This window comes from Bombina bombina, chromosome 3, assembly GCF_027579735.1.
Source record: "Bombina bombina isolate aBomBom1 chromosome 3, aBomBom1.pri, whole genome shotgun sequence".
In the NCBI taxonomy this organism is placed as follows: domain Eukaryota; kingdom Metazoa; phylum Chordata; class Amphibia; order Anura; family Bombinatoridae; genus Bombina; species Bombina bombina.
Window position 1 is genome coordinate 697,168,848 of NC_069501.1, and position 21,894 is coordinate 697,190,741.

Below are 21,894 nucleotides of genomic sequence, written 5' to 3' on the forward strand. Positions count from 1 at the left end.
CACATTTTTTTTTAAATCATTGTTTGTTGCAATTGTTTTCCAATAGCCAAACTACAGTCACCACTTTGGATGAGGTAATCTGGGCTTGAGTCTGCAGCTGACAAGGCTAGCCACGTTATATTATTTTGTAGTTCTTATCTGTTAAAACCAATTAGGGAGATATACTGTATGTAGCAGGGTTGGCCTTTAAGAAGTTTGCAGTGTGCTTTCTCAGTTCTGAGATTTAGAAAAGCCACAATCTTCAGAGATAAATTACATGAAAAGGGGCAAAATAAATAAATATATCTTGCAAAGTTGTATTACTACACATAACTAAACATTTTTTATTATCCCCTTCAGTACCGGGAATTTCAGAGAAAAACCTGCCCAGAATACCGGATAATTTTTAGCATTTTTGCTATCACTATATTATTTACACACAGCTTCTTTTTTATTATGTAATGGTACGTCAGTTTGGCTTAAGGGGTTAAAATCTTAAGGTATTTAAGATTTGCAAGTCATTGATTTTGAGAAACTTTTTTTTATTGAGGTTTATCCATAAAGGATACAGAGCACAAACAAAAGGCAAAGAACAACAATTCTTACATTGTATATCATCACACCTAAATACAAATCTGTGAGCGGCTGCACAATAGTATAACAAAAGTATTATTTGGTCTATGTAAACCTCAGATTTAATAGGTTTCTTATAATTATGTGTAGAAACCAGTCTCGTACATAGAGAAAATCAAAGACAAACACTTTCTCAGGTTCTCAATATTCTGTTCGTCATGCGCTACTAACTTGCATCTCTTATTAAAGGGCTGAAAGAAAACATAATTTATGCTTACCTGATAAATTCCTTTCTTCTGTTGTGTGATCAGTCCACGGGTCATCATTACTTCTGGGATATAACTCCTCCCCAACAGGAAATGCAAGAGGATTCACCCAGCAGAGCTGCATATAGCTCCTCCCCTCTACGTCAGTCCCAGTCATTCGACCAAGAAACAACGAGAAAGGAGTAACCAAGGGTGAAGTGGTGACTGGAGTATAATTTAAAAAATATTTACCTGCCTTAAAACAGGGCGGGCCGTGGACTGATCACACAACAGAAGAAAGGAATTTATCAGGTAAGCATAAATTATGTTTTCTTCTGTTATGTGTGATCAGTCCACGGGTCATCATTACTTCTGGGATACCAATACCAAAGCAAAAGTACACGGATGACGGGAGGGATAGGCAGGCTCATTATACAGAAGGAACCACTGCCTGAAGAACCTTTCTCCCAAAAATAGCCTCCGAAGAAGCAAAAGTGTCAAATTTGTAAAATTTGGAAAAAGTATGAAGCGAAGACCAAGTTGCAGCCTTGCAAATCTGTTCAACAGAAGCCTCATTCTTAAAGGCCCAAGTGGAAGCCACAGCTCTAGTGGAGTGAGCTGTAATTCTTTCAGGAGGCTGCTGTCCAGCAGTCTCATAGGCTAAACGTATTATGCTACGAAGCCAAAAAGAGAGAGAGGTAGCAGAAGCTTTTTGACCTCTCCTCTGTCCAGAATAAACGACAAACAGGGAAGAAGTTTGGCGAAAATCTTTAGTTGCCTGCAAGTAGAACTTGAGGGCACGAACTACATCCAGATTGTGTAGAAGACGTTCCTTCTTTGAAGAAGGATTTGGACACAGGGATGGAACAACAATCTCTTGATTGATGTTCCTGTTAGTGACTACCTTAGGTAAGAACCCAGGTTTAGTATGCAGAACTACCTTGTCTGAGTGAAAAATCAGATAAGGGGAATCACAATGTAAGGCTGATAACTCAGAGACTCTTCGAGCCGAGGAAATAGCCATTAAAAACAGAACTTTCCAAGATAACAATTTTATATCAATGGAATGAAGGGGTTCAAACGGAACACCCTGTAAAACGTTAAGAACTAAGTTTAAACTCCATGGCGGAGCAACAGCTTTAAACACAGGCTTGATCCTAGCTAAAGCCTGACAAAAGGCCTGGACGTCTGGATTTTCTGACAGACGCCTGTGTAACAAGATGGACAGAGCTGAAATCTGTCCCTTTAATGAGCTAGCTGATAAACCCTTTTCTAAACCTTCTTGTAGAAAAGACAATATCCTAGCGATCCTAACCTTACTCCAGGAGTAACCTTTGGATTCGCACCAGTATAGGTATTTCCGCCATATTTTATGGTAAATCCTTCTGGTAACAGGCTTCCTAGCCTGAATCAGGGTATCAATAACCGACTCAGAAAAACCACGTTTTGATAAAATCAAGCGTTCAATTTCCAAGCAGTCAGCTTCAGAGAAGTTAGATTTTGATGTTTGAATGGACCCTGTATCAGAAGGTCCTGTCTTAGAGGTAGAGACCAAGGCGGACAGGATGACATGTCCACTAGATCTGCATACCAAGTCCTGCGTGGCCATGCAGGTGCTATTAGAATTACTGATGCTCTCTCCTGTTTGATTTTGGCAATCAATCGAGGAAGCAGCGGGAAGGGTGGAAACACATAAGCCATCCCGAAGTTCCAAGGTGCTGTCAAAGCATCTATCAGAACTGCTTCCGGATCCCTGGATCTGGACCCGTAGCGAGGAAGTTTGGCGTTCTGGCGAGACGCCATGAGATCTATCTCTGGTTTGCCCCAACGTCGAAGTATTTGGGCAAAGACCTCCGGATGAAGTTCCCACTCCCCCGGATGAAAAGTCTGGCGACTCAAGAAATCCGCCTCCCAGTTCTCCACTCCCGGGATGTGGATTGCTGACAGGTGGCAAGAGTGAGACTCTGCCCAGCGAATTATCTTTGATACTTCCATCATTGCTAGGGAGCTTCTTGTCCCTCCCTGATGGTTGATGTAAGCTACAGTCGTGATGTTGTCCGACTGAAACCTGATGAACCCCCGAGTTGTTAACTGGGGCCAAGCCAGAAGGGCATTGAGAACTGTTCTCAATTCCAGAATGTTTATTGGCAGGAGACTCTCCTCCTGATTCCATAGTCCCTGAGCCTTCAGAGAATTCCAGACAGCGCCCCAACCTAGTAGGCTGGCGTCTGTTGTTACAATTGTCCAGTCTGGCCTGCTGAATGGCATCCCCCTGGACAGGTGTGGCCGATAAAGCCACCATAGAAGAGAATTTCTGGTCTCTTGATTTAGATTCAGAGTAGGGGACAAATCTGAGTAATCCCCATTCCACTGACTTAGCATGCATAATTGCAGCGGTCTGAGGTGTAGGCGTGCAAAAGGTACTATGTCCATTGCCGCTACCATTAAGCCGATCACCTCCATGCATTGAGCTACTGACGGGTGTTGAATGGAATGAAGGACACGGCATGCATTTTGAAGCTTTGTTAACCTGTCTTCTGTCAGGTAAATCTTCATTTCTACAGAATCTATAAGAGTCCCCAAGAATGGAACTCTTGTGAGAGGAAAGAGAGAACTCTTCTTTTCGTTCACTTTCCATCCATGCGACCTTAGAAATGCCAGAACTAACTCTGTATGAGACTTGGCAGTTTGAAAGCTTGAAGCTTGTATTAGAATGTCGTCTAGGTACGGAGCTACCGAAATCCCTCGCGGTCTTAGTACCGCCAGAAGGGCACCCAGAACCTTTGTGAAGATTCTTGGAGCCGTAGCCAATCCGAATGGAAGAGCTACAAACTGGTAGTGCCTGTCTAAGAAGGCAAACCTTAGATACCGGTGATGATCTTTGTGGATCGGAATGTGAAGGTAAGCATCCTTTAAATCCACAGTGGTCATGTACTGACCCTCTTGGATCATGGGTAAAATTGTCCGAATAGTTTCCATTTTGAACGATGGAACTCTTAGGAATTTGTTTAGAATCTTTAAATCTAAGATTGGCCTGAAAGTTCCCTCTTTTTTGGGAACCACAAACAGGTTTGAGTAGAACCCTTGTCCTTGTTCCGACCGCGGAACCGGATGGATCACTCCCATTAATAACAGATCTTGTACGCAGCGTAGAAACGCTTCTTTCTTTATCTGGTTTGTTGACAACCTTGACAGATGAAATCTCCCTCTTGGGGGAGATAATTTGAAGTCTAGAAGGTATCCCTGAGATATGATCTCTAGTGCCCAGGGATCCTGAACATCTCTTGCCCAGGCCTGGGCGAAGAGAGAGAGTCTGCCCCCCACTAGATCCGGTCCCGGATCGGGGGATCTCGGTTCATGCTGTCTTTGGAGCAGCAGCAGGTTTCCTGGCCTGCTTGCTCTTGTTCCAGGCCTGGTTAGGCTTCCAGCCTTGCCTGTAACGAGCAACAGCTCCTTCCTGTTTTGGTGCAGTGGAGGTTGATGCTGCTCCTGTTTTGAAATTCCGAAAGGGACGAAAATTAGACTGTCTAGCCTTAGCTTTGGCTTTGTCTTGGGGTAGGGCGTGGCCCTTACCTCCTGTAATGTCAGCGATAATTTCTTTCAAACCGGGCCCAAATAAAGACTGCCCCTTGAAAGGTATATTAAGTAATTTGGACTTAGAAGTAACATCTGCTGACCAGGATTTTAGCCACAGCGCCCTACGTGCCTGTATGGCGAATCCTGAGTTCTTAGCCGTAAGTTTGGTTAAATGTACTACGGCCTCCGAAATGAAAGAATTAGCTAGTTTAAGGACTCTAAGCCTGTCCGTAATGTCGTCTAGCGTAGATGAACTAAGGTTCTCTTCCAGCGACTCAATCCAAAATGCTGCCGCAGCCGTAATCGGCGCGATACATGCAAGGGGTTGCAATATAAAACCTTGTTGAACAAACATTTTCTTAAGGTAACCCTCTAATTTTTTATCCATTGGATCTGAGAAAGCACAGCTATCCTCCACCGGGATAGTGGTACGCTTAGCTAAAGTAGAAACTGCTCCCTCCACCTTGGGGACCGTTTGCCATAAGTCCCGAGTGGTGGCGTCTATTGGAAACATCTTTCTAAATATTGGAGGGGGTGAGAACGGCACACCGGGTCTATCCCACTCCTTAGTAACAATTTCAGTTAGTCTCTTAGGTATAGGAAAAACTTCAGTACTCGCCGGTACCGCAAAGTATTTATCCAACCTGCACAGTTTCTCTGGTATTGCAACGGTGTTACAATCGTTGAGAGCTGCTAAGACCTCCCCTAGTAATACACGGAGGTTCTCCAATTTAAATTTTGAAATATCTGAGTCCAATCTGTTTGGATCAGAACCGTCACCCACAGAATGAAGCTCTCCGTCCTCATGCTCTGCAAGCTGTGACGCAGTATCAGACATGGCCCTAGCATTGTCAGCGCACTCTGTTCTCACCCCAGAGTGATCACGCTTGCCTCTTAGTTCTGGTAATTTAGACAAAACTTCAGTCATAACAGTAGCCATATCTTGTAATGTTATCTGTAATGGCCGCCCAGATGTACTAGGCGCCATAATATCACGCACCTCCCGGGCGGGAGATGCAGGTACTGCCGCGTGAGGCGAGTTAGTCGGCATAACTCTCCCCTCGCTGTTTGGTGAAATTTGTTCACATTGTACAGATTGACTTTTATTTAAAGTAGCATCAATACAGTTAGTACATAAATTTCTATTGGGCTCCACCTTGGCATTGGAACAAATGACACAGATATCTTCCTCTGAGTCAGACATGTTTAACACACTAGCAAAAAACTTACAACTTGGTTATAATCTTTTTTAGCAAAAACGTACTGTGCCTCAAAGAGGTACTAAACGATTAAATGACAGTTGAAATAATGAACTGAAAAACAGTTATAGCATCAAACTTTAAAACAACACAACTTTTAGCAAAGGTTTGTTCCCATTAGTAAAATAATAATAATTAAATTTGACATAAAATCCTGGTGGTGCAGGATAGGCAGTCATATCTGGAGGAAGCTCTTAGGCAACTAAATGATGCTGACGTCTATGAAGTTCTCAGATATAACCCAACTGAGAAATATAGGCAGCAGCTCGTATCACTGTTAGATGATGGCTTGGAGATGGGGGTTTTAGACCAGGGCACTGTAGACTATCTCTATGTTCAAGATCCAGTTACCCCCATATTCCATCACCTCCCCAAGGTTCATAAATCCTTGGAGGGGGTGAAAGGAAGGCCTATTGTGGCGGGTATAGGATCTCTATTTGAAAATATTTCAACATGGATTGAATCTCTACTACAACCAGTAGTCTATGGTCTTCCATCATATCTCAAAGATACGAAGCACCTTTTGGGTTGTCTTAAAGAGGTAGCTTGGACAGACGCAGCGGAATGGCTTACTATAGATGTAGTTAGTCTGTATTCTGCTATCCCTCATAAAAAGGGTTTAGAAGCCATCTCATACATGCTGGACAGATTCAGTAACTATGACGGCAATCTTAAGACCTTTCTAATTCAAACCTTGGATTTTTTACTAACCCATAATTTTTTCCAATTCGAGGGGACTTTTTATCTCCAAAGACGTGGCACTGCCATGGGGGCTAAATTTGCCCCAGCCTACGCCAACCTATATATGGGTTGGTGGGAGGCATGCCACGTCTTTGGAGATGCAAATCCCTTCAGGGGTTACATTACTATGTATAAAAGATACATTGATGACCTCCTGTTCGTTTGGACAGGGGGTCCATCTAGATTAAAGGAGTTTGTTCAATTTCTCAACTCCAATGATGCTAATTTACAGTTTACACATGAGAGTAATAAAGAATCTATACCCTACTTAGACCTCCTATTGATTGGAAAAACAGACACTCAGCAGATAAAGACAACTTTATATCGCAAACCAATTGCGGCGAATGCGATATTACATGGCCAAAGCAATCATCCAAAACATATGGGTTTTGGAATAGCCAAAGGGCAATTCATAAGGTTAAAACGTAATTGTACTGACAATGAAGTCTTTATCACAGAGAGCTTGAAAATGAGAAAAGATCTCCTAGAGAGAGGCTATCATATAAAAACAATAGATCGAGCCCTCCTAGAAGTAACCAGATTAGATAGAGAAACCCTCCTCCTTGATAACAAAGCCCTAGTGAATAAACAACGTTTTGATAACTCCAGACCTACATTCATAACCACATATAGTGCACAATTTAATGCAATATGTGATATAGTGAAAAAGCATCTCCCAATTTTGACTGCTGAGGACAGCCTCAAAGATCTTGTGCAGAAGGGATGCAACTTTGTCTCGCGTAGAGGCTATACGATAGGTAATGCAGTTTCTCCTAGTCTACTTAGAAGTACACAGACAAGAAGCAATAGCTGGTTAAATGTAAAAGGGCACTATAGGTGCCACTACAGCAATTGCATTGCTTGTGGATTCACAAAGGTTACTAAGAATTTTCAATCATACACCACACAGAAGGTCTATGAGTTGGATACATATACCAACTGTCGCTCTGTCTTCGTAATCTATCTCATAGATTGCGTGGAATGTAAAAAACAATACATTGGGTGCACCTCTAGAGAGTGTAGAAATAGGATCAGGGAGCATCTCAAGAATATTGAGCATGGTATCGAATGCTCTGACCTTGCCAGACACTTTATACATGTCCACAATAAAGTGGTTAATAGTCTAAAATGGCAAATTATTGACCATATCAAACCTGCCATACGTGGTGGAGATAGAGTAACTAAACTTTCATACAAAGAGGCTTTCTGGATTTTCAAAATGAAAACCAGGATTCCAGATGGTTTCAACATAGTGGGCGATGTCATTAATTTTTGGAGGCATTAATAGATAGGATTTATATTATGATCCCAGGAAGTACATTAAGTAGCAAAATGTGATAATCTATACTAAAGAGGATTTACATCATGTATTTAAGATGGGTACACAGTAGTATAGTTTAGATTGGCTTGTATATATTCTTTATCTCTATGTATTAATAGAGTAAAATTCCATCTTTATTAATTTATTCTAGATACATTATTATTAGAATTAGCACAGCTCGCTCTGAACCATATATAAAAATTTATACACATTGTTTTGTGCATCTCCTCATTGTCTTTTGCAACGCTCTCTCTGTTGTTCTTCATTAATAAGTCCTCTCAGGTATACAATATATGTCATACTTTTATTGGGGTAATTAATAATATGATGCACTCACTACCATTTATTTTCAAAACTTATGGTTATTGTTAAGGCATTAGTATATCAGTTCATAAATATTTTCTCGCATGGAGGCTCTACAATAAACAGAGGCAGATCCCATTTATATAAGTCTTTAACTAGATGCTTATGGTAGAATATGCTACTCAAATTATATATATATGTTTAGCCCATGTTTATAAATTGTTGAGATTTGTATATTTCTTTATATGCTATATTAACATTTAAAGTATTAACATTTAAAGTATTAACGTTGCAATCTCCCCCTAATGTAATGCTCATTATTTTTAGTCTGTCTTTATTTCAGTATGGTGATATTCTAGGTCTGTCCCTTTAATAATTAGTACCTGGAGCTCTCACACCTGATGACAAGGGTGTGTTTAAATAGACAAGTTGGTGTGGAGTAAATTATGTCCATGAATAAGGCGAATATCTGCTGAAACGCGTAGGACGATTCCTTTATCTGTTCCAGGTTGTTGGGACATTCTGTATGTTTTACCTTTTTTTATATGTTTTTGTGCACGGTTTTCCAAATAAATCTTTGATTGATTATACGCCTGGGAGGTTTGCTGGATTTCTTTTTTGATAAAAAATACAAAGCAACGTTTTTATTCACAGTCACTATAAGAATTCTCACAGCTCTGCTGAGAGAATTTACCTCCCTTCAAAGAAGTTTGAAGACCCCTGAGATCTGTCAGAGATGAACCGGATCATGCAGGAAATATAAAAGTAACTGACTGGAATTTTTTGATGCGTAGCAAAGAGCGCCAAAAACGGCCCCTCCCTCTCCCACACAGCAGTGAAGAGAAACGAAACTGTCACAAATAAAGGCAAAAAAGGCTGCCAAGTGGAAAATAATGCCCAAAGATTTATTCACACAGTACCTCAGCAATGTAAACGATTCTACATTCCAGCAAAAACGTTTACATGATAAATAGTTATTAAAAGGATTAGTGACCTTTAACAGAGTAGCTCCGGTGAAATACCATCCCCAGAATACTGAAGTGTATACATACATGTCATTTTAACGGTATGGCAGGATTTTCTCATCAATTCCATTCAGAAAATAAAAACTGCTACATACCTCAATGCAGATTCATCTGCCCGCTGTCCCCTGATCTGAAGCCTTTACCTCCCTCAGATGGCCGAGAACAGCAATATGATCTTAACAACTCCGGTTAAAATCATAGTAAAAAACTCTGGCAGATTCTTCCTCAAACTCTGCCAGAGAAGTAATAACACGCTCCGGTGCTATTGTAAAATAACAAACTTTTGATTGAAGTCATAAAAACTAAGTATAATCACCATAGTCCTCTCACACATCCTATCTAGTCGTTGGGTGCAAGAGAATGACTGGGACTGACGTAGAGGGGAGGAGCTATATGCAGCTCTGCTGGGTGAATCCTCTTGCATTTCCTGTTGGGGAGGAGTTATATCCCAGAAGTAATGATGACCCGTGGACTGATCACACATAACAGAAGAAATAATCTTAATTATAAAGCATGCAAGGGTAACAAATGACAAACTATATGAAGTCAGTAACTAAGCAGGAACATCCCATCAGGATAATCTACTGGAGCCATAAAATGCACACTGAGAAAGGAGCAGACCAAATAATAAACACTGGCGCAGCATGGTTTTAGGACTAGCTGTGTGTATAGATGTCAGGCGATAATTAAATTAGCTTAACCCTCATTATTGAAACAGATCAAAGTTATAACCAAGGGTCTTAAGTGCTGTAGTTACAAATATCTGCTCTAAAAGTAAATTTAAATGACCCCTGGGTTTTAAGCACCTTTCACACATATAGTAATAATAACCATTCATGTAGACTAACCTTACCTTGCACTGTCTCGGACGCTGATAGTTTGGTAGTAGCCTTATATATAAGCAGGGACGAGATATGAAAACCAAATTGCAGACATTTTATAGGGTCTAGCGCCCTGTATATGTATCTGCTGCCCCCCACGTAGCATTGAGCATATACACAGCATAGTTAGCAACGACATATAATAAGAATAGAAAGCTTTAAATCAGAATTGCTTCAGGTAGTTAAAGCAAGTTATTAATCTGTGCGAGCAAATATCGTATTAGCTACGAATATACTTAAAAATTATCAACACAAACATTATGAAGAACAACTTTTGTCTCCAACATTCAATTTCAATAGCAAGAGTACACTGCATAAATACTTAAATATTGTAATTTTTAACAAAAGAATTCAGGTGCAGATTACTGCTCCCCCTACTAGGGACAAGTTTCAGATACATTATATTATAAAGACCCTACAGCCCAGGTGAAGAGATGACCCATCTGAGGAAGCGTATAAGTGAAACGCGACCGCGTCAGGGGGATCCTGTTCAAGTTTTTAACCAGCACTCTGTTGATTATTGACCATCTTATAATTTATTCTATAAGTGTTGCTCTAATATATGTTGTATAATATGGGGGGGGAAGAGAACTATAGTATATCTAGTATATTTAAGTGGCTACTCTACCCTAATATAAGGCAATACAGGACATAGATCCTAAATAGAGTCTCTCTCTCTCTCTTACAAAGCACTGTTGGTTTCTGTTTTCCACAATATCCCCTTACTTGATAGAAACACGGTTTCAGCAACATTGTAGCGAACAATACAAGTCATAACAACAGAGTTGTATTTTTAATTGTTTTCTGGTACGCTGGATACTAAAACAATTCATTAAAATCTCAGCTGCCTTTTTAAACAATAACTAGTAAAAGTTCAATTTTAAAGTTGTATCCAAATATTCGATGTGTAGAAAGAGCATTTCTTTCCCTATTCTCTTAAATAGGTTTCTTTTTTTGCAGATGAAGAGATGAGTCCAGCTTAACGTTATCAAAGTCTCAGACTGAAGCAAGTGGGCTTATTCAGTTAGTATCAGCAATCCAATACAATAAAAGTGATACAATGCAATAAAATATTATATAAAAAAACACTTAAAATATGTGTATATAAGCATAAAAGTTGATTCCACAAAATTTCCCAAGTAAAGGAGAGTTTTGGGGCGTCCCATCATAAATTGCCACAAATCCAGATGAACACAAAGGAATTGCAACTACATTTTTCTACAAGGGACATTGAAGGAAGCAGATTTACCTATGGGGAGGAGCCAATGACTAGAGAGCCAACTACTTGACAATCTGTGCGGCACTTACCTCATTTTGATTGAGGTAGTTTTTTGTACGTAGGAAGTTAATTTATCCTTATTGGTCATTTTGGGCACACCAACTTACCCGGAGCTTGTCTTTTAGAAGAATTTCTTTCATGTGGGAACTTTTTTAGATTGTTTCTGGGACTATTATCACTGGACTTGTATCAACTTTTATGCTTATATACACATATTTTAAGTGTTTTTTTTATATAATATTTTATTGCATTGTATCACTTTTATTGTATTGTATTGCTGATACTAACTGAATAACTTTCAGTTTTAAGCCTTGTTTTTGTGCCCATAACCAATCTTTTAATTTATTTTATTTTTAAGACTCTGTAGTTTTGGCGGCGGGGGCCGCCAATAATACTTGGTCAGGTTATTAAGGCAGCACTACAGGTCTTAATAGGACTTAGTAATAAAACACTTAGAGTCCTTATTTTATCTTCAAAGCGCTGTTAGACATAGTTCATTTATATATATATATATATATATATATATATGCGCAATATATCTGATACTTCCCCTCTCACAACAAGGGTCCCCACTGTGTGTGCTATACTCAGCTACCCTGCACCACCTTTTCCAGCTGAGTGAAGGTGACTTGCATATAACTAACTCCTCATAATATACTTCCCACTGTATCTTAAACTTTGAGTCAAAATCCTCAGGAATTCTCTGCATAGCCAAGGAGTGTACATCTGCATTTTCTTTGTTGCTGGGCTTAGATATCCCCTTAGAGCATAGGTTTGCTAGGGCCAGAGAAATTACCATCATTGTCAAGTCCATCTCCTCAAATACCCCGTATTTTTAAACCCCTGAAGTCTGTATTTCAAAAATACTCATGTGTGAGGCTATCATAACAGGAGTGAGTAGTCAAGGGAAAAGTTAAGATTTTATTTCATGTTTTCTCACCCAGATGTTGAAAGTCTCGCTACAGTGCCCTTCAAATCTGGAACCATCACAAATGCTCTCTCTCTCCGTGAGGGCCGGTAATCTTTATAGCATTTGACGGTATACAAGAACCAAAATGGCCCATCAAGTCTACCCATATTACATGTTACTTTGTTCTTAGGATAGCCTTATGCATGTCGCAGGCATTTTTGAATTTCTTTACAGTCTTGGTGTTTACCAGTTCTATTGGAATTTATGTCATCCTACAGCTGCTTCTAGGTCAGATAGCTACCCTTGGCTCCTGTGTGCAGCCTGGGATGGTAAGTAGAATCTGCTGAGGCTCTAAAGCACCACTACAAGTATGTTATGCAACATCAAAATCTGTGAGGAAATCATGGTAAGGGATATCGGCAGCAGAGAGGTTAAACGCAGCAGTCAACGTTGTCTCAAAGACAGTTTGACAATCACCCCACCTTAACGGTATCAGGTACAGATTCAGGTATTCCACTGAAGCTAAAAGTGATAGTAAATAAAGTATATTTGACCCACTGCATTTATATCTCAGCAGTGTACACATACTGCAGATGCATAACATTAAGCAAAATTCCCTTTTGAAAGGTATATATTTGATGTTGAATAATTACATGTTTTTATGTAGCTTAGAAAATCAGAATCCACAAAACTACACACACACTGCTTTCATTAAAAAAAAACAAAAAAAAAACACATTTTATTAAAGCTGTTCAGTAAAACATAATATAATGTTTCGGCCCCAAAGCCTTAATAATATAGTACATTACTTTAACACCTCCACTTTATAGGTAAACTAATCAAGTTAAATAATATACTGTATACAGTCCTTTATCGCCATCCACTGGTCTTTTAACTAACTTCGTATTTTATATTAAACTAATACAGAACAATGGAAGAAATGGAAGTGATCATCACATCAAAAGATCACTATACAATTTATATCCATTTTACCCAACAAAACCTATTGTCACCACAAAAACTTAGTAGAAAAAAAAATATTAAATTTTCAAATAAATTAACAAAAATACAGAGAAATCTCTCTGTAATCCTCTAGGGTGCATTCTGTCTAGATTGTGAATCTAACAGGTTTCCCTTCGTTTTAATATTTTCTTCTCTGTAGTCCTACCCTTAAAACACATACCAACTTTATGAAATGGAAAGAAACAGGGGCTTGATCATCTTTGCATCTTATATAAATTATATTAGATTTATGCTTGTTGATACGCTCATGTGCTTTTCTTGTAGATTCTTTTATATATATATATATTTATTTTTAAATAAAAAAATAAAATAAAATGACATACATATACTTATGTATGAACATGGGCATTTTATAAGATATGAATATACACACACACATATATACACACACACACACATATATATATATATATATATATATACACATACAGTTGTATGCAAAAGTTTAGGCAGCCCTGACAATTTCCATGGTTTTCATTTTGAAATATCAAATAACTGAAGGGCACAGTAATATTTAAGTAGTAACATGAGGTTTATTGGATTAACAGAAAATGTGCAATATGCATCAAAACAAAATTAGACAGGTGCATAAATTTGGGCACACTTGTCATTGTGTTGATTTGAATACCTGTAACTATCTAGCACTGATTATTTGGAACACACAATTGGTTTGGTGAGCCCATTAAGCCTTGAACTTCATAGACAGGTGCATCCAATCATGAGAAAAGGTATTTAAGGTGGCCAATTGCAAGTTGTTGTTCTCTTTGACTCTCCTCTGAAGAGTGGCAACATGGGGGCCTCAAAACAACTCTCAAATGACCTGAAAACAAAAAATGTTCAACATTATGGTTTAGGGGAAGGCTACAAAAAGCTATCGCAGAGATTTAAGCTGTCAGTGTCCACTGTGAGGAAATGGAAGACCACAGGCACAGTTCTTGTTAAGGCCAGAAGTGGTAGGCCAAGTAAAATATCGGAGAGGCAAAGGATGGTGAGAACGGTCAAAAACAGCCCACAGACAACCTCCAAAGACCTACAACATCATCTTGCGGCAGATGGTGTTACTGTGCATCGTTCAACAATTCTGCGCACTTTGCACAAGGAGAAGCTGTATGGGAGAGTGATGCGGAAGAAGCCTTTTCTGCACACGCGCCACAAACAGAGTCGCTTGAGGTATGCAAACGCACATTTGGACAAGCCAGCTTCATTTTGGAAGAAGGTGCTGTGGACTGATAAAACAATGATTGAGTTATTTGGTCATAACAAGGGGCGTTATCCATGGCGGCAAAAGAACACAGCGTTCCAAGACAAACACTTGCTACTCACAGTAAAATTTGGTGGATGTTCTATCATGCTGTGGGGCTGTGTGGCCAGTGCCGGTACTGGGAATCTTGTTAAATTTGAGGGTCGCATGGATTCCACTCAATATCAGCAGATACTTGAGAATAATGTTGAGGAATCAGTCACAAAGTTGAAGTTACGCCGGGCTGGATATTTCAACAACACAACGACCCAAAACACTGCACAAAAGCAGTCCCCAGACCTGAATATCATTGAAAATCTGTGGGGTGATTTGAAGCGGGCTGTCCATGCTCGGCAACCATCAAACCTAACTGAACTGGATATGTTTTGCAAGGAGGAATGGTCCAAAATACCTTCATCCAGAAACTCATTATAGGCTATATAGAAAAGTCTAGAGGCTGTTATTTCTGCTAAAGGAGGCTTTACTAAATATTGATGCAATATTTCTGTTGGGGTGTCCAAATTTATGCACCTGTCTAATTTAGTTTTGATGCATATTGCACATTTTCTGTTAATCTAATAAACCTAATTTCACTACTGAAATATTACTGTGTCCTTCAGTTATTTGTTAGATCAAAATAAAATTGCTGATTCAAACACCCAATTATTTATAAATGAAAATCATAGAAATTATCAGGGGTGCCTAAACTTTTGCATACAAATTAATATATTAAAAATTAAATCAGATATATACAGAAATATATATTTAAAAAATCAACAGTCTACTTGATAATCCCTTTATTACCCATTCCCCAGTTTTGCATAACCAACAATGTTATATGTAATTACCTGTTATGCAGTGAGATAAGAGGCAGCCTTTAACAGCTTAGAAAGTAATTATGAGAGTACCTAGGTTTAGCTTTCAAAGAATACAAAGAGAACAAAGCACATGATGATAAAAGTAAATTGGAAAGTTTTTAAAAACTGCATGCCCTATCTAAATCATTAAAAGTTTAAAGGGATTTTCCAGCCAAAATTGGAAACCACATGGGTGCATTTCGGTATTGAACAGAAGCACTTTTGTAATATACATGCATTAGCAAAAATGCTTCTAATAAAAGCTATAGCGGTTTGAAAAGTGTATTTAAGTATGCACCGTGCACCAGCATTTTAAACACAGCACTTGTTCAGAGAGCCTAAGGTGCTTGTACCATCTGGTAATTACTCAATTTGTTAATTGCTGACATGATACAAGCCCCAGTGATTATCTGAGCAGCTGCATTATTTAAAATGTAGGTGCAGTGACAATATCTAGCTATGCTTCACATGCATGTGCAGGGAAAATTTTAACACTAAAACAGTGATAACTTTTACTAGAAGCATTTTTGCTAATACATGTATATTGCAAATATGTTTCTATTTAACCCCTTAATGACAACTGACGTACCAGGTATGTCATGCATTAACAAGCAGTTAATGACAATAGACGTACCTGGTACGTCAGTTGTCTAACAGAGTGCTGGAAGCGATCGCAATCGCTTCCAGCAGCTCTGAGGGTATTGCAGTGATGCCTCGATATGTAGGCATCCTGCAATACCCCTTTACAAGCCTCCGATGCAGAGAGAGACACTCTGTGGCCTTCTCTACACCGGAGTGTCGTTGGTGGGTGGGAGTAAAGCAGAGAGGCGGGTGGGCGGCCTGCAATGGGCCTGTGATCATGTGGAGGAGGGCGGGATCGGAGGCGGGAGTGCCCGGGAACTGTTTGATGGGGGATCCGTGAGATTGGGGTCTAAGGGGGGATTCTACACAGCAGCATATGAAAATATGCTTAAAAAATATATATACCTTTTATTTTAGTACTGGCAGACTTTCTGCCAGTACTTAAGATGGCGGGAACAATTGTGGGGTGGGGGAGGGAAGAGAGCTGTTTGGGAGGGATCAGGGGGTCTGATGTTTTAGGTGGGAGGCTGATCTCTACACTAAAGCTAAAATTAACCCTGCAAGCTACCTAATTAATCCCTTTACTGCTAGCCATAATACACGTGTGATGCGCAGCGGCATTTAGCGGCCTTCTAATTATCAAAAAGCAACGCCAAAGCCATATAAGTCTGCTATTTCTGAACAAAGGGGATCCCAGAGAAGCATTTACAACCATTTGTGCCATAATTGCACAAGCTGTTTGTAAATAATTTTAGTGAGAAACCTAAAGTTTGTGAAAAAGGAAACTTTTTTTTTTATTTGATCGCATTTGGCGGTGAAATAGTGGCATGAAATATACCAGAATGGGCCTAGATCAATACTTTGGGTTGTCTACTACACTAAAGCTAAAATTAACCCTACAAGTTCCCTAATTAACCCCTGCACTGCTGGGCACAATACACGTGTGCGCAGCGGCATTTAGCAGCCTTCTAATTACCAAAAAGCAACGCCAAAGCCATATATGTCTGCTATTTCTGAACAAAGGGGATCCCAGAGAAGCATTTACAACCATTTATGCCATAATTGCACAAGCTGTTTGTAAATAATTTCAGTGAGAAACCGAAAGTTTGTGAAAAAAATTGTGAAAAAGTGAACAATTTTTTGTATTTGATCGCATTTAGTGGTGAAATGGTGGCATGAAATATACCAAAATTGGCCTAGATCAATACTTTGGGATGTCTTCTAAAAAAAAAATATATACATGTCAAGGGATATTCAGAGATTCCTGACAGATATCAGTGTCCCAATGTAACTAGCGCCAATTTTGAAAAAAAGTGGTTTGGAAATAGCAAAGTGCTACTTGTATTTATGGCCCTATGACTTGCAAAAAAAGCAAAGAACATGTAAACATTGGGTATTTCTAAACTCAGGACAAAATTTAGAAACTATTTAGCATGGGTGTTTTTTGGTGGTTGCAGATGTGTAACAGATTTTGGGGCTAAAAGTTAGAAAAGGTGTTTTTTTTTCCTCATATTTTATAAAAAATGTTATAGTAAATTATAAGATATGATGAAAATAATGGTATCTTTAGAAAGTCAATTTAATGGCGAGAAAAACGGTATATAATATGTGTGGGTACAGTAAATGAGTAAGAGGAAAATTACAGCTAAACACAAACACCGCAGAAATGTAAAAATAGCCTTGGTCCCAAACGGACAGAAAATGGAAAAGTGCTGCGGTCATTAAGGATGTAACTCATCTATGTGCATTTACATTTTGACTGGAATGTCCCTTTAATTTTGACTTGACTGCTGCTTTAAAAAAACAAAAAAACTTTTTCTTCTATGTGAAGTACATTGGAATTTGAAATATTCAAAACTACCTTCATGTTTAGCAACGTGGTGATAAGTGTTAGTTGTTTTGTTTTTTAACAGCATCCTCTATTAAAGTCTAATCGGGATAAGAAGTTAGAGTGGTTGTGATATACAAAGTCCTAAAGTTAGCACAGATCAGGTTTCGCTTGCATGCGAAAATTTTACCTTCAACTTGTAACACGTGGGCTAACCAGCCCGTGTTAAGAGTTTACTTCCAGTTATGTTTGCAAGTGAGAAAAGCACTAAATAGTGCGCCACTTGTAATCTGAGCCATAATATATATTGAGTTGAAATATTATATTGCATTACTAGTGTCTAGTTAGGTAATTATAGAGTTGAGGGATGGGGAGGTTGGTGTGCATATGGTGTATGCTGTCTTTAGGGATAGTGGCTCCTTTGGCAGCAGTAGATTAAACCATTGCCAAAAAATAAAATAAAATAAAATGGCATCCATTAACCCCTTAATTATCCCTACTCACAAGCAGCAGTAAATTGTATAAGAAACCGGTAACTGGTTCTGCAAACAACTGGTCAGCACTCACCATTCAAGATAGCACAGCCAGTTCCTCCACACGCTACTTGCTTCACTTTCCCAACATGTCGGAAAGGTAAGTGCCGGGGAAAATTGACCTAAAATACAAAAAAACAATAAATAATATTGAAAAAAAAATAATTACATTGTCTGCTAAATATGTATATGCAGTGCTACATCCTTTTATAAGCTTACATTTACTTCTGATCATTTACATTAAAAAAAATTAAAAAATAGAACAAGGTAAATTTATGCAACAAAAATAGTACCCTTTACAGAATAGTCTGAGTTGAAACTGCCAATCTTATGTAAAGTTAGAAACTATATTTATAGGACCAGGAAATATTTTAAATATAGATATACAGTTGTATGCAAAAGTGTAGGCACCCCTGACAATTTCCATGATTTTCATTTATAAATAATTGGGTGTTTGGATCAGCAATTTCATTTTGATCTATTAAATAACTAAAGGACACAGTAATATTTCAGTAGTGAAATGAGGTTTATTGGATTAACAGAAAATGTGCAATATGCACCAAAACAAAATTAGACAGGTGCATAAATTTGGGCACCTCAAAAGAAATATTGAATCAATATTTAGTAGAGCCTCTTTTAGCAGAAATAACAGCCTCTAGACCAGGGGTATCAAACTCAATGTATCTGGGGGCCACTGGCCAAGTGTCCTGCGCTTATGAGGGCCATTTAAACTGAGTAAGATAGATATACTAGGAACTGGAAGTTACATTTACCCAAGTAGTAGCGCATGGTGGGAGTTGTAGTCCACAACAGACATACACAGTATATATTTATCTTTTAAGTGCCAAGTGAAGCGCTCCTTCTGGAACTGTATAACAATGTCAAAAGTAACATTTATCCAAACAGTGCGTGGTGGGAGTCTACACTGGACTCTTGTATTTATATTTATCTTGTGAGTGCCTATATAAAACATTAACTAGTTACACCTTTTAGAACCCTAAAAAAAATTGACAGCCCAAATTAATGGTTTACTTTAAACAAGGGAGAGCCACATGAAATTATCTTGGGGGCCGCATATGGCTCCAGGGAATGTACTTTGAGACCACTGCTCTAGACTCTTCCTATAGCCTGTAATGAGTTTCTGGATGAATGTATTTTGGACCATTCCTCCTTGCAAAACATCTCCAGTTCAGTTAGGTTTGATGGTTGCCGAGCATAGACAGCTCGCTTCAAATCACCCCACAGATTTTCAATGATATTCAGGTCTGGGTACTGGGATGGCCATTCCAGAACATTGTACTTGTTCCTCTGCATAAATGCCAGAGTAGATTTTGGAGTAGTGTTTTGGGTCGTTGTCTTTTTGAAATATCCAGCCCAGTACTTTGTGACTGATTCCTCAACATTATTCTCAAGTATATGCTGATATTGAGTGGAATCCATGCAACCCTCAACTTTAACAAGATTCCCAGTACCGGCACTGGCCACACAGCCCCAGGCTTCTTCCGCATCACTCTCCCATACAGCTTCTCCTTGTGCAAAGTGCGCTAATTTGTTGAACGATGCACAGTGACATAATCTGCAGCAAGATTATGTTGTAGGTCTTTGGAGGTGGTCTGTTTTTAACCATTCTCACCATCCTTTGCCTCTCCGATATTTTACTTGGCCTGCCACTTCTGGCCTGAACAAGAACTGTGCCTCTGGTCTTCCATTTCCTCACAGTGGACACTGACAGCTTAAATCTCTGCAATAGCTTTTTGTAGCCTTCCCCTAAACCATAATGTTGAACAATATTCGTTTTCAGGTAATTTGAGAGTTGTTTTGAGGCCCCCATGTTGCCCCTCTTCAGAAGAGAGTCAAAGAGAACAACAACTTGCAATTGGCCACCTTAAATACCTTTTCTCATGATTGGATGCACCTGTCTATGAAGTTCAAGGTTTAATGGGATCACCAAACCAATTGTGTGTTCAAAATAATCAGTGCTAGGTAGTTACAGGTATTCAATTCAAATCAACAAAATGACAAGGGTGCCCAAATGTATGCACCTGTCAAATTTCATTTTGATGCATATTGCAAATGGTCCAAAATACCTTCATCCTGAAACTCATTACAGGCTATATAGAAAAGTCTAGAGGCTGTTATTTCTGCTAAAGGAGGCTTTACTAAATATTGATGCAATATTTCTGTTGGGGTGTCCAAATTTATGCACCTGTCTAATTTAGTTTTGATGCATATTGCACATTTTCTGTTAATCCAATAAACCTCATTTCACTACTGAAATATTACTGTGTCCTTCAGTTATTTGATAGATCAAAATGAAATTGCTGATCCAAACAACCAATTATTTATAAATGAAAATCATGGAAATTGCCAGGGGGGCCTAAACTTTTGCATACAACTGTATGTAAAAAAATAAAATACACAAATGTAGGGAACTACATTTATGGCTCTGGGATTTATAAAGGCCTAGATAATAGATGTCCATAGAGGGATGAGAGAGGGAAAATGCCCCCTCCTGTATTTTGCTGTTATATCCAAGCAGAAGCACCTCTAGCAGTGGTGGGATTCAGCCTGTTCTCACCAGTTCTTAAGAACCTGTTCCTAAAATGTAGAAACTGTATAGGTTCTGTATTATACAAAAGTTAAAGAACCTGTTGCTAAAATTTTGGAATCCCACCAGAACCTGTTGGTAAAATTTCGGAATCTCACCACTGACCTACGCGTCAATTATTTATATCTAGGAGCAACTTTTTTTTCTTTTTTTAAATGATGTGCAGCTGTACGCTTTGCCATTGATATTTTGCTTGGGGCATTTATATAAATATTATATACACATATACACACACATTCATTATATACACACATATATTAAACACACACATGTTAGAAGAAAGGAGATTTGTCTACAAAGTCATAGGTTAGCTGCATGGATGAGAAATGTAGTTGTGCAGTCTGTGTTGTAAACGGTAAGAGGAAAATACTTCATTAACACAACACTACCATTAGTTGCACAACACAATCTTGTACTTTTCCCAGGGAATGTGTTGCATGTGATTCAACCACAAACATAACATTTGTAGGAGTTTTGATTTATATATAGAGGTTTAATTTATCGTCCTTGTTTTTAATAAAGAAACAGCAGATTCTAAAATGTAAAGTCTGGTTCAACTGTAAACAGGAGGCAATTTTCAAACACTCCGGCACCTCAGTAAGTCGGCCTGTTTTTTACAGAAGAATTCAAAACAACTGCACCACACTAGGAAGATTACAAGAAATAATGCACTACTGTAAGCAAAAAGAAAAGTGGTTAAACCATTTGTAATACAACATTTCTGCATCTAGTTTCTATCTGGGAAAAAGTTGTGTTAGCAATTGTGTGCTTTAAGTGTAATGTTAATTTACGTACATTTCCTCTCGTTCACAGGTACCTCACCTGGGTAGCATCAGTAATAGATGAGAGCTGCAGATACTCAGAATTTCCCCAGCCAAACAGTTCTCCATCTATTGAAACAGCTAAGCAACAATCTCCATAAGTGGCTACTTGGACAATATTAACCCCATCCATATCCCCGCGCAGCTTTGTAGGAACACTGCAGATGTTGTAATGGCCAAGACCTGTGTGGAAACAAAAACAATTAAAATGACCCAATTGAAGGCATATATTATTAGGCTTATAATTTGAGCAAAAAATGTGTTGTGCACATTCTACTGGTAAGATATTACAACATCCCTCGTGGAGACA

The 21,894-nt window shown here is 38.7% G+C and overlaps 1 protein-coding gene across 3 annotated transcripts in view; it reads right to left on the minus strand.

Moving 5' to 3' along the window:
* Nucleotides 1–21,894, minus strand: part of RCC1L (RCC1 like) — a 48,116-nt gene that overhangs the window by 12,148 nt on the left and 14,074 nt on the right. For all 3 annotated transcript variants that reach the window (XM_053707474.1, XM_053707473.1, XM_053707475.1), the window contains exons 8-9: nucleotides 21,586–21,767; nucleotides 18,190–18,277 (exon numbers count right to left, since the gene is read on the minus strand). In XM_053707474.1, the coding sequence (XP_053563449.1) occupies nucleotides 18,190–18,277; nucleotides 21,586–21,767 (270 nt within the window). The remainder of the gene's footprint in view (nucleotides 1–18,189; nucleotides 18,278–21,585; nucleotides 21,768–21,894) is intronic.